Source organism: Lytechinus pictus, chromosome 13 (assembly GCF_037042905.1).
Source record: "Lytechinus pictus isolate F3 Inbred chromosome 13, Lp3.0, whole genome shotgun sequence".
Classification (NCBI taxonomy): domain Eukaryota; kingdom Metazoa; phylum Echinodermata; class Echinoidea; order Temnopleuroida; family Toxopneustidae; genus Lytechinus; species Lytechinus pictus.
This window is the reverse complement of record NC_087257.1, coordinates 9,186,034-9,200,155: the sequence shown is the minus strand read 5'-3', so window position 1 is coordinate 9,200,155 and position 14,122 is coordinate 9,186,034. Positions and strand designations below refer to the sequence as shown.

The 14,122-nt window shown below is 37.7% G+C and overlaps 1 protein-coding gene across 1 annotated transcript; it reads left to right on the top strand.

The window, feature by feature from the left end:
- The first annotated feature begins 430 nt into the window (after positions 1–430).
- LOC135156436 (probable ubiquitin carboxyl-terminal hydrolase MINDY-4) lies at positions 431–13,859 on the top strand. Its single transcript, XM_064108922.1, has 9 exons — positions 431–454; positions 1,184–1,377; positions 2,306–2,369; positions 3,057–3,193; positions 4,017–4,080; positions 4,805–4,963; positions 8,677–8,857; positions 10,051–10,123; positions 10,480–13,859. The coding sequence occupies exons 1-9, from the start codon at positions 431–433 to the stop codon at positions 10,526–10,528; spliced, it is 945 nt and encodes a 314-aa protein (XP_063964992.1). The 3' UTR covers positions 10,529–13,859.
- The last annotated feature ends 263 nt before the right edge of the window (positions 13,860–14,122 follow it).

Genomic DNA, 14,122 nt, shown 5'->3' with positions numbered 1-14,122 from the left:
ATTATAAAATAGAAATAAAAAACGGAAAAAAAAATAAGAATAGCCCTTTCACAAGCAACCATAATTCTCCCTCCCTTCATACCCTGGACAAGTAAAGAAAAAAAAATACAGCTAGAGAAACGAAGCAAAGAGGAAAAGCAAGGAAAGGGAAGAAAGCCGTCTCTCGGTACCTGGTACTCTGCCCAGATATCAGGACCTATTCTCCGCGATTTGAAAAACAACGTGCATAACATCACAATTGTTATGATAGTCATTTCAAAAAGTTCCTTGGTTGTTTCCAAGTTATTTAATTTGCCGTCGAGGGACTGCGCGAATGCACACGCTCCTACAGGATATGAATGAAAAAGTCGCAAATAGACTCCGCCGTTCAATCCGATACTGTACCGTATAGCCGGTATACAGATCGGCACGTGAGACAAGCGCAGAGGCGATGGATATGAATATTCATGAGCAGGTATTGATGTCATTTGGTCTCAAGGTGGCGCTCTTCATTTTTTATGTCAATTTCAAAATCTGCATCAAAAGAAAGCTCACTTGGCAAAATTTCTCTTCTTTATATATTTTTTTGAGAATAAAAACAGTTCTTTTGGCCAATGCAATACATTTTATGGACTCAGAACTTGTTTATGAGTATTTTGAAAAGCGAAGAGTGAAATCTAAAAGAAAGTTTTGAAATAAACCAATGTCACAATTTACCTTTAATTCTACACTTTGATGAGAAAAATGATATTTTATTTACAATGATTGTCACTAAAAATAATAATTTCCTTCTCTAAATTCATCAAAACTTTGTGAGGCTTTGGTGATTTGCAACTCTTGAAAGAATGGTATAATACAGTTTGCTGCATCAGAGACCATACGAAACCATGGCCTCGTAACAGTAACACAAAGGTTAGCGATTAATCGCTAATTTGAAAAACAGTTTCTCATTGTTTCCTAGTCAGTCTACTGAGCAAATTGCGCATGCAACGGCGATCCTGATAGGCCATTTCATTTAGCGATTAATCTCTAACCTCTGTGTTACGGGGCCCATATGAAAAGTGGTTGGCTTATCATTCTTCCCATAATGCATCATTGGCAGCATTAGGCATTGAATTCAAATGTGGCGTGATATTGTCACTAATAAGAGTCTTTAACCTCTGTTGTAAGATTAAATGTTATATGTTTTACTTTCTTTTTGAAGGGCGGTCCATGCGGTTTGCTAGCTTCAGTTCAGGCCTGCATGCTTCAGAGGCTATTATTCAGTGAAGGTAGCGCACCGATGACTGCTGCCAATTTGAAGCTACTGTCAGAAAAAAGGAGAGTCAAATGTTTGGTTCAGGCCATCTGTGATATAGTGTGGAGGGCAGGCCAGAAAAGGAATGCAGTTATTGCTCTGTAAGTAAATTTATTATGAGTATTTATTTGTCATAGTTTGAATTGAAAACATATTGCCTGCAGCTCACCTGCAAGGCTTGCATGGAACGATGTGACAGAACCTTAAATATTTTTGCTCTATACATGTATGATTCACATAATCGTGTACATTTTTATGCCTCCACCCACAGTAGGTGGTGCCAGAGGCATTGTGTTTTGGGGTTGTCTGTCTGTCCTGTTTATGTTCTCGCGATAACCCAAGAACTGTTTGACTGATTGACTTTATAATCGTATTTGGATCATGTATGCATATGGAAGTGACAATGACCTGATTAGTGTTTAGGTCATGGAGGTCAAAGTTTCAAGGTCATTACAGATCTTAAAATGCACTGTCCTTGTGATAACTCAAGGAGCCCTTGTTGGATCAACTTCATTTGGATCATGGTTTTCACAATAACAGAATAAAGCAAGCAATATAGTTCAGATATGGTAATGGCGCATAAAGGCATGAATTTTGACTGTGTGCCGTCAAGAATCCATCTAGTAGAAGCTATTTTTTCCATTACCATTTCCAGGGGAGGAGGGAGGCATTTCATTATCATTTAATGTCTCACAAGCTTCTTGGTTTTAATTGGATGAGAAATATCTGAATATTACTATGGTAACTGTCAGATAAAGCAGATTAAAAAAACAACAACCCTCATATCATGAAATGCCCCATGGGCCGGGTCAATATTTGCAATTTTCACTGACCTTTTTTAAAGGAATCATAAACTAAACAATAATTTGTCCATAAATTTTGACTGCATGCAATTAATAATCAATACATCTAGTTATTAATCTCTTTCCTTTCATTAATGTAATTGCACCTTTTTGAAGGATGGGGATCCAGAAAAATTATGTGTAAAAAGCTGATCACTTTTAACACCTTTTTATTCTGTATTTGTAGGCCGGCTACCAAAGCACATTTCTCAGGTGGAGGACGTTACAAGAACGATGGGCTCACGGAAACAGTAAGTCACTGGAACTCACTTATCTATGGAACTGTTTTATCATGGCTGTAAAAGGTGTTCTAACACTATACATTATATAGTTGAGTCTGCCAGAGTTCACCTATAAGTTCAGCTATAAAACAAAAATTATTTTGTTCATTCAAATTTCACTTAAATCAAGTACATTTCTCAGCATCCAAAGAGATTAGATTACTTATAATAGTTAAAAAATTAACTGTAATGATTTGAAAAATAATATATGTTCTGAAGAGTAGATATGATTTTTTGGAAAAGAAAATTAATCTTACAAAATGGAATGTAATTCTGAAGAATTTATAAAACATTTGTTTGTGTATATAAATTTATGTATATTATTGAAAAACAGATTACTAGTTTTTGTTAATTATTTTAACATGTACTACAATCCATTTGTATATGTTAATTACAAAGTGAAGTAACAGTGATGGGTTCTATCTAGCATAGCTCTCGTCTTGAATTATGTTCGCATAGCTTGCAAAAGATATTTAAACTGTTCACATTGCAGTTATCCTTTGTTTCAGAAAGAAAGTATGATTTGTATTGGATGTGTTCACAATTAATCATAAGCATATGCAGTTATCTCTGTGTTTTAGAAAGCGTGTGTACTCTCCATGGAGATGTTCACATCGTAACTTGAACATTCATATACTGGTATATCGTTTGTTTTAGATAAACTTGAACCTGTTCAAGTCGAGAGATGAGCTTGCGGACTTCGTCCAGGGAAACATCGGTGTATTCACAGAGAGCAAGGGAAGAGGTTGTATTCTCCTCCTCTATTCCACACTCTTCTCTAGAACCATTGACATGTAAGTATTGAGAATATTCTATTTTGTGCAAGGGTTCCTATCCAACCTGGAAAATCAGGGAAAGTTCATTTCAGGGAAAGTTCATTTCTTTTTTTTTTCAGTCAGGGAATCTGAAAAAAAAAAATCACGATAGTCAAGGAATTTGTTTGGCTTCAAAACAGTGTTGAACAAGCCTGTAGACAAATAGTGAAAACAAGACTGGAAGTGTAATGATGAGATAATGACAGGAGTCCGAGAACTGCTTGGGCTGCTTCAACGACAGGCCAGGAAAACGTGAAACTGAAAATGAGTTGAACTAATTATCATGGAATTTTGAGTCTTCTAAATCAGGGAATTTTTTATTTTATTTTTTTATATAAATGCTGGAAACCTTGTTTCACACATAATCAAATACATGGGTTCTCCATTAGTTTTGTCACATTTTTTATTTGAAATATGTAATGTGCTATTGTGCAACATGCTTTAATAGCATGCTAAACGAGCAAGATGTCATGGCCCGGGACCCGGGGGGGGGGGGCAGTGGGTGGGTTCTATAAGCTTTTTAATAGGGGAGTTTTGATTGGCCCAAACACAATTAGTGTAAATTGCATAAATACTATGAATTTAACACAATTTATGGGGTGGAATAATGTTCTATTTTTCATAATGGCAATTAATGTCTCGCTAAAGGAAGATAGTGTTGCGGCATTCCCTGCATCCAATTTTATCCATTTTCATTACTTTCATTCATAGAAAACATATTTTAAATATGTAACTGAACAGGTTTTTGTTTAAGGTAAATAAACGTGTCATCCAATGTATGACTATTCTTTTTATTTTATAGGGTAATGGAGGATATGGACAATTTTGAGAACACATTGATTGGAGCTCATGGCTACTGTACACAGGTGAGTAGGTCATTCCAGAGAGGTTTGGTGAAATTAGAAATCAACCATGGAAAGCCAGCAGGTCCATAAATATTTTTATACAGTACAGTCAGAGAGAATGCCTAGTAAAGGTCGGAAGTGCACTCTCTGTGACCAAACTGCTATTCATGTGTTTCGTAATACAAACAAGTTGCAGCAATATTGTGACCTCACTCATTTGCTTTGATCCTAAAAGATTGGCTGACAAAAGTACTCGACACCATGCATTTATCACATTGTTTCTTGTTCAAAGTGATACAAAACCTAATTTAAATGCTGCAGTATTCCTAGGATCTCACTCGTAGACCTACTCATTCATCCTTACTCTTTCCTGTGCACGTGCTTCATTATTCAATGAAATGGTTCTTTGATTTTTAATTCTTACTAGTAGCCCATGCTATTTTGTACGTCTTAAGAAAAAAATGGTCAAATCACAAGCTTCTCATGATTATGAACGTAGGTGATACATTTATTATTAAATGCATAAATGCAGTAGTGTCATTGATAATACCCAGGGCGGCCGCTTAGGCTTTAAACTGTTTATCCAACAGGCCTTGCGTATAACAGATCCCAATTTTAAAGTCTTTGGTATGACTCGGCCGGGGATTGAACTCATGACCTCCGGTTCATTAAGCGGGCGCTCTACCACTGAGCCACCATGTCTGGTTATTTGATTATTTCTTTCTTGTATCGGTCATCTTTGTAGGAGATGGTCAACCTGATAGTGACGGGTAAAGCGATGTCTAACGTCTTCAACGATACGGTAGAGCTTGGTTCGGGGAAGGATGTTACCAGATTGAAAGGGTTGAGTGGACGTTCAGACATCGGTTTCCTCTCACTCTTTGAACACTACAAGTCGTGTCAGGTAAGAGCTTTCCCTTCGAGGGATTCCTATCTTGGAAAAAACTTGGTCATGTAACTTGACTTGCTTAACCCTAATTCTCCCGGGGGGGGGGGGGCCATAATGGGCCCCCCCCTCGACAATTTTCGAGATATATCTGCTGCGCAAAATTTTATGACCTCGCCGCTCACTGACTTTACTTTCAAGTCTCGCGCAAATTTTGAGACCAAATTTGTGACGCCCGGATACGCGGTTACGACATTACGCAACATTATGTAAGTGCATGTCAGACCCCAAATTGCTCATAAACGTGAATACATGTACAAATCCAATGCAGATTGTGTATTAGCCAAAATTCATAAATGTATCATTATTTCTACTTTTACTTATTAAACTTAATTAATTTTGCCTTGTTTATGATCAGAATTAAGTCTGGAACGATTTCCATCGAAAAAACAATAAAAAAACAAAAAGTAAAAAAAACAAAGAAATACATAAGAAAACGGTCTTGGTACCAGAATTTTTTTCATTCACAATTGTTAGGAATGCTATAAAGAATATTTTCACGAAAAAATAACATTCTAGGAGCTTTATTTAGTGAATCAGAGCAAAAGTATGATTTCATGAATAAATTAGCATAATTAATTCATATAAAATAAAAATATATGAATTAAGTGAAATTTACAAATGCAACTGCGTAGATTACGTCATTCTCTACCATCGTGCAAATTTTTGTTGTGATCGCGCAATCCGCGGCTGAGATCTTAAGGGGGGAATGACAAGAATCATTATACCCCGGGAGATTTAGGGTTAAATCATGGAACCCGTTATTTCTCATCCGAATGGGGTTGAAAAAAATAAAGTTGAAGTTCAAGTTATTCAGGGATTCAAGTTTATTTAGGGATTTTCTTAAACTCATATGGAAATTGGAAATGCCTTTGCCGTTAGTTGGCCCGGTGTTTGAGCCCACTTAAAGAACCAATAGCAAAGGACTTTGAGAACTCCGCGTAACAGATAAGGAGGGAATGGGGGTAGCAGGACAATTCTGCATGAAACATTCTTCAGGATTTTGGGTATCTGCCTCCCTGGAGCTTGAGGTTCCTAATATTTCCCTTTAGGGGTGGCATTAGGCCTAGTTCCAATTGGGTTATCCCGTTGGTGCATTTGGAATGTCCCCTCCCTCCCGAATCGCTCACAACTGTAACACGGCCATCGCTGTAGAAAAGCATGCTTTCCAAGTGTCAGTCCAAGAAAGTTGCAGTTTGTAACTTGAGATCAATCACATATCTCTTTTCATATGACCTGAGAGCTTTTGACTCATCGCTACTTTTGCCATGGCATTTGCAGGTGTGTCTTCTTCACATTCTTTTCATAGATTTTCTAATTGGTACATACAAAGGAAATACAAAGAATTTATAGTTTGGTACTTAGGTACTGCAAAAGAAATCAGACATGTCGTGAATAGGTTTTAAGTAGTTCTGTTCGATCGTTGTAAGGTCTGCCATAGTAGGCATCATCTCGATCTTCTTCATCTCAATAAGCACACTACAAATTGGCTGTTGTTGTTTGATGATTCACGTCAACATTTTCATATGTAATGTTCCATCTGGTCCGAACAGCTTGCTGCCACTTGTGGATTGGAAGTTTAAGTTGCTCATTGTTTGTCCAAGAGCAGATAGGCGGCGTTGGCGCCTCCGTGTGTGAACTCTGCCAGTTCAACGCATCTAGCCAGAGGTGTCCCCATGAGCCTGCAATCCAGGTGACACAACATTTGCTCTTGCGACATTTGCTCCGGTCTCAATATCTCAGATGGCATGAGGTTAGAGTGAGGATTGTAATAGAGTTTTCGGTTCGGAATAATGAAAAGATCAGGAATAGTTTTTTAATCAGTTTTGGAGGTTGGGTTTTTATATTTTGTTTAACATGCAGATTTTCCATCAGAGCAATTGTCGCAGGAGCAAATGTCATGGAATCGCAATTCAGTTCTGCTCTGGCAATCCAGTTTATTGTGTGTCCAAAATACGGAACATGTGCCCATCCGTTGTCTCTGACAACTTTTGTGATATTTGCAGCGCTGTCTGTAACTTTTGCTGCCAAGTGGGATGCATCCATTTTCCAATCTCCCAGCACGGATAAGATGTGTCCTGCATCATGGGTAGGAGGGCCGAAGTTCCCACTCCTTGGTGTCTGAATGGATTGTAACTCCTTAAGTATTGCGTCATGTTCTTGGCAGTCCAATAAGGGCAAAGTTTTCTCTTCCAACAGTGAATGGATGGACTATCTCATAGCGTGATTTCTCATACAACTCTGGGGTGACGACCATAGAAAGGTCTTCCTCGACGGCAGAGTTTATCTTGGGTCGAACACCTTCAGCATCTTCACGAATCCCGGTTCTTCTACTGTATAGATTGGTTTCATATCTTTGGTAAAGATGGTTTGCAACGGCTCTTGGCAATATTCTTTGGAATGGCCACTGGTGGATTGTATGCCATCAATCTTTGGAACATGTCTTGTGAAATTGAAAAGAAAGGCAGAAAGAAACTTGTTCATTTGTTCTCTTGCACTCTCATGTTCTCATGCAGCTGTTTAAAAAAATTCATCTTGTCAAGTTATGGTTTTATTGAAAAGAAAAGTCCCTGCTGCAGTGTTATATACATTTGTCCTTCATTGCAATTGTTCTTACTTCTTGACAATCTTCTTTTTACCGTTTATCTGTTGAAATTCATATTAGGTGTGAACTTATTACAAGACTCTTATTTATTGACAGTAATAATTTTTATTCATTTTTTGTCTCGCCTGCGTAGCGGAGCGAGGCATAGGTATTACTATTTCCGGTGTCGGCGTCGTCGTCGTCATCAACAATTGTGTTGTACACCCAATAACTTTCTATAGCTTCGAGGTGGGATCACCAAATTCATACCAGAGGTCCATCTCCTGAAGGCACATGTCAAGTTTGAATATGAGTCTAATTTGAATAAGGTCAATGAACTTTCCATGACTGGCACTGTGCTGTGTTGTACACATAATAACTTTCTATATCTTCGAGGTGGGATCACCAAATTCATACCAGAGGTCCATCTCCTGAAGGCACAGGCCAATTCGAATATGAGTCGAATTTGAATAAGGTCAATGAACTTTCCATGACTGGCACTGTGCTGTGTTGTACACATAATAACTTTCTATATCTTCGAGGTGGGATCACCAAATTCATACCAGAGGTCCATCTCCTGAAGGCACAGGTCAAGTTCGAATATGAGTCGAATTTGAATAAGGTCAAAGGTCAATGAACTTTCCATGACTGGCACTGTGCTGTGTTGTACACATAATAACTTTCTATATCTTCGAGGTGGGATCACCAAATTCATACCAGAGGTCCATCTCCTTAAGGCACAGGTCAAGTTCGAATATGAGTTGAATTTGAATAAGGTCAAAGGTCAATGAACTTTCCATGACTGGCACTGTGCTGTGTTGTACACACAATAACTTTCTATAGCTTCGAGGTGGGATCGCCAAACTCGTAACAGAGGTCCATCTAAGTCATCTAGCATACATGTAGTTTTGACATGCAGTCTCTTCATGACTGCAATATGCAGGCGAGACAACGCTTGGCGTTTGCCTTGTTTTTCTTCTGAAATGCATGATATAAGGTGGGAACCTATTACAAGACTCTTATTTATTGACAATAGTCATTTTATTCACATTTTTATTTATCTTTATGTTGGAATTCATGATTTCAGGTGGGAACTTATTACAAGACTCCAAGGTTCCCGATCTGGGTAGTCTGCAGCGAGAGTCATTTCAGCGTGTTATTCTCTCTCAAGAAGGAGCTTCTCGGGGATTGGAGGATGGAGAGACATTTTGATCTTTATTACTATGACGGACTCGCCAAGCAACAGGAGGAGATTAGACTCACGATTGGTACGAAGATATGATAATGGAGATGGGGATGATGATGATGGTGGTGGTGGGGATAATGATGATGATAGTTATGGTGGTAATGATGATGGTGATGATGATGGTGATAATGGTTATGATGATGATGATGATTGTAGTGGTGATGATGATGGTGATGATGATGATGGTGGTGATGATGATGATGGTGGTGATGATGCTGATGGTGATGATGATGATGATGGTGATGATGACGGTGATGATGATGATGGTGATGATGATGATGGTGATGATGATTATGATGATTGTAGTGGTGATGATGATGGTGATGATGATGAAAATGATGGTGGTGGTGATGATGATGATGGTGATAATGATGATGGTGGTGATGATGCTGATGGTGATGATGATAATGATGATGGTGGTGGTGATGATGATGATGGTGATAATGATGATGGTGGTGATGATGCTGATGATGCTGATGGTGATGATGGTGGTGATGATGGTGATGATGCTGATGGTGATGATGGTGGTGATGATGGTGATGATGCTGATGGTGATGATGATAATGATGATGGTGGTGGTGATGATGATGATGGTGATAATGATGATGGTGGTGATGATGGTGATGATGCTGATGGTGATGATGGTGATGATGATGGTGATGATGATGAAGATGATGGTGGTGGTGATGATGATGATGGTGATAATGATGATGGTGGTGATGATGCTGATGGTGATGATGATAATGATGATGGTGGTGGTGATGATGATGATGGTGATAATGATGATGGTGGTGATGATGGTGATGGTGATAATGATGATGGTGGTGATGATGGTGATGATGATGGTAATGATAATGATGATGATGATGATGATGATGATGATGGTGATGATGGTGTGGTTGAGGATGATGATAATGGTGATGGTAATGATGATGATGGTGATGATAATGATGGTGGTGATGATGATGGTGATGATGATGATAATGATTATGATGATGATGATAATGATTGTGGTGGTAGTGATGATGATGGATACTGGTGAATAATATTAGATTATAGATGGCATATATGTGAATAGCAAGATGATATATCAGGCTAAGGACAGTAGGAATACACGACTTTGGCTTTAAAGAGCCTATTATTAATATGTATGTGTTTGTTGTTTTAAAGAGCATATTTGATATGTTTATTTACTGTTGTTGATATTTTCTTTAGACACTACTCAGACGTGTCCTGCCTCTGATGATGATGAGCTTATACCACCACTAGAACACTGCATCAGGACAAAGTAAGTTGAACATTCTTTTTTTATATGTTTTGGGTGACTCTTTGCCGTCCACCTTTTTGTAAGTAAATCTATGATTTAAAACATGGTTTTAAATCATGGTTTTAGAAAAAGGATTGACAGAAAATAATATTCAGAAAATTGAGGAAGTATTCTCTCAGCTTGGGTCAACACCCGACACTGTTATGTGAAGGTTCAATTTTGGTTACATTTCACCTATCTTCTTAACTAGCTAATGAATATTTTCATTGGTATGCATGGTTGTCTTGATTCCTCCCTTACTATATGCATTGATGAATGTCGTTATTTTATTCAATAAAGTTTAGATAATAAAAAATAATAATTTCATATCTTTATAGATGGCCAGAAGCGGTGGTCAATTGGAATGGATCAGAACCCATCTTATGATTGACGTCCAACTGTTGGTCTTTGGAGTGTCGCTCTAGTCTTGGATTTGTCTTGATTCAGAACTCACCTGGTGGAACACGCATGGACACCAAGAAAGATGCTTGATGATCCCTTCATTACCCATAGACTGAATTGACGATCTCTCTGCGTGAATTAGCAAGAGCCCCTTTATGTAGAGAGCGGCTACGTGACAGGTCTGCAGTTATGACCCTCAAAATGGCATTCAGATTCTTCCCATTCAAGAGATACAGGTTCTTGTTGAGCATGGATTGAAAAGTTAAGTAACAGGAAGAATTTCTTGGCCCTAGAATTACCTGATGTGCAGCCCCATCTCATGGTCGACCTGTGTCCAATGTATAACCCGTTGCCTAATTTTCACTTCATAGACAAGTTGTACATTAGGGTTTGAAGTCAAAGTGTATGATGGGCCCAAAGGGAGTTCTAGAGCAGATTCAGGGATGATTCTTCACTAATGATGGTTTCCGATGTATTCTGTTAAAGAAAAAGAAAACATAACATCCTTTGAGCAAAGATTTTTTTTTTTTTGCACAGACAAAGAGGCCCGTATTCACAAAGGTTGTTTTAATCATACCACGTTAGAAAACCATGGACTATGCAGATTTCTTGTATCATTGCACTTCATTCAAGCATGAATTTAAACTCTCTTTGCCCAAAGTATGCACTTATAATTAAACTTTTCTTGCAGTCACGATGAAATAAGCGTAAATATGTATGAGAAATCTTTACAGTCCATGGCTTTGTACCATGTTACAAATGAAACTTCTTTTGAGAATGCGGGCCAGAATTTTGTTTTAGATTTCCTTTCATAACTTGATTACTTTGATATATATAAGATTATAGTGACAAATGTTGGTTATACATGACTTAGAAGGGTTAGGGGAATCGTCAATGCTGGTATATTGTTTTACACTGATAGACATGCCAAACATCAAGATTACAGACACAGGTTGTAATTTGACACATAAACAATGTTAGGTCTTTACCAGATATTTCAGTTCATTTCTGACAACCTGTGTGTTGGCTCAGTAGGTAGAGCATTTCACAACTGGGAGGTCAGGAGTTCAAGCCCCGGCCACGTCAGACCAAAAGACATTAAAAGATGGGAGTTGCTGCTTCCCTGTTTGCCGTTCAACGATTCAAGGGATAGAGTTACGTCAGTCTGGCGCTGCACAGTGGCTGCCGGCCCATGATCAATTGGGCAAAACAAATTTTCTGTGTATTTCTGTTTCAGATTTCTAATTCGAACAATAAATTACAGATTTTCTTCTTTTTTTTTTAATTTAAAGATCTGTTGCTTGAAAGGAACCTTCTCAAAGACATGATTTTCACTTTTCACAACTCCAATACCCAATCTACCTATTTGCCTTCAAACGTTTATGATTCTTTTTTTTTAAATCCTCAAAGAGTTGGGTCTTGGTCCACTTTTTCAAATTTCCTGAAAGGGGGGGGGGGGATAAAATCTCTCTCCCAAAGAGCATATCCAATTGCTCCCGTCCCCCAAATCTCATAAGCCAGAAAGAAAAGGTTTAGAGAAGGGCAGGCACAACGTATCCTTTGAGGAAAAAAAAGTGGAGCATATATCCTGAGTGCCCCACCTACCCCCCCCCCTCCCTCGCTTAATAGCAACTGAATTAGCTTGTGAAGATAAATCATATCTTCGTATTCTCCCATGTTTTATCAGTTTGAAATATACTTGTGTTTTGGAAGGAGTACCTCTTTCATGTGATTGAAATACAGGTAGTACTTCATGTAAATGAGATGTTTATGTATTAAATAAAGATATACTTTATATCAATGTAATTGAATGAATTAAAGTTTGCTGTTTATTGTGGAGATTCATATTTTCACTTCATATGAAATCTTCTAAATTCGTTGGTTGATAAGTTATCATTTGTAGATCTTTTATATAAGCAGTATAAATGTAGGGGCCTCGTGGTCTAGTGGTTACGACACTTGTCTCTCATTTAGAGGGACGTGGGTTTGAATCCCAGCCATGGCGTGTTTTCCTTCAGCAAAAAATTTACCCACATTGTGCTGCACTCAACCCAAGTGAGGTGAATGGGTACCCGACAGGAAGGCTGCTTGAGCTAAAGCTGGCGTAATAATAATAAAATTGTGCCTCGGAATAGATTATTTCTAAATGGATGGCACAATATAAATGTCTATTATTATTATATTGTATGATTTTACAGTAAATATTGTAAAATAACCCTTTAGTAGAATTTGTTTGGTTGCAGGCAGCCAGACAATAGTTATACGTTTTACTCGTAGAAGAGACAAACACTTCATGATTGAGATGTTGCCGTTGATCTTCTAATTTCCATTGTTTTGCCATATATTTATAAATCTTCATTTTTATTACAGTACAGTATATTAGTATATAAATTGTCTCTTAGTGAGAAGTGGCGTAGTCAGCACATCAGTAGTCTGCAGGCACAGACCATTGGGTTTTGCAATTTGCATAATGCATAATAATGCAGAGTCTGAAGTAGTGAGACTATATTCACTATGTACTTTGGCTGGCTCTATCTTATTTTACATGGAGGCCGTATTTGGAAATCGGGTTTAACTTAAACTCAGGTTTAAAGTTGTGGTTTAAGTATGGATAGCCAATCGTTACGTAAATCACTAACGGTAGAGATATCATATTTCAGCTCATTTGGCTCTCAAATCATTCATAATTGTCTAGAAATAGATGATTGTCTTCACCATCAGGAAAGAGCAAAGTAAACATAAGAAACATACAACTTAGTAAAAAAAATTGACACTTTTGGCTTCCCATAATTTTAGCACAGAGTTAGACCATGGTCTAAGTTAAACCTGACTTCAGAATACGGGCCAGAGAGTTTGGAGTCTAGTCTTGACTCTAGACATGGTTTTGGTGAATGTGTCAAATTCGAGTCTGCGCTTGCAGACTAGAACATCAGAGCAATCAAATGATTGTTGGCAGACCTGAGATTGGACCAATAGACCAATGTTAACAAAGACTTGTCGATCCGATCATATCTTTGATTGATGGGGTAATTTTCACAAAGATGGAAATTTGACTTTAAAGTAGGTTAACATTGATAGTTCCCCAGTGATTCTGTCAGCCCTCATAATCATATTTCTGCAAAATAGTGTGTGTGTTACATATATTACCATTGACTATGGTATAATTGATAAATTATTTATTAAATTCAATTGAATTCAGATGTCGGAATTTGCCAGAAATTGTTTTTATTTATGCAGCATCAAATTGATTAGTTTGATTGAATGATATTGAATGTTTTTCTGCTTGTTCATGACTATTACAAGTGTTTGCTTTTCTAAATAATAAAAGAAAGAAACAACAACATGTTATATACAGACTGATTTTTACATTGTAATGTTTTGGCTTATCTCATTAAGCCCTTCACTAGCTGGGCTTGGATTTTTTTAGCCCTTTTTAATTTTTCCCCATTAAATACTGTTATATAAAAGTAGGTCCATTTGAAAAGTGGCCTGGGGAGTGTTTCACAAAGATTTAAGTATGACTTGTAGTCACACTTAAATGCCTAGTTAGGTGCAGTATAGAAGGCATGACCACATTGG

What these genes read in the sequence shown, in the direction of transcription:
- LOC135156436 (XM_064108922.1), top strand. Translation starts at nt 431, where the DNA reads ATGGATATGAATATTCATGAGCAG. An exon ending in ATATGAATATTCATGAGCAG is followed by an intron (nt 455 to 1,183) that starts GTATTGATGTCA and finishes TTCTTTTTGAAG; the next exon opens with GGCGGTCCATGCGGTTTGCT. An exon ending in CTCATGGCTACTGTACACAG is followed by an intron (nt 4,081 to 4,804) that starts GTGAGTAGGTCA and finishes TCATCTTTGTAG; the next exon opens with GAGATGGTCAACCTGATAGT.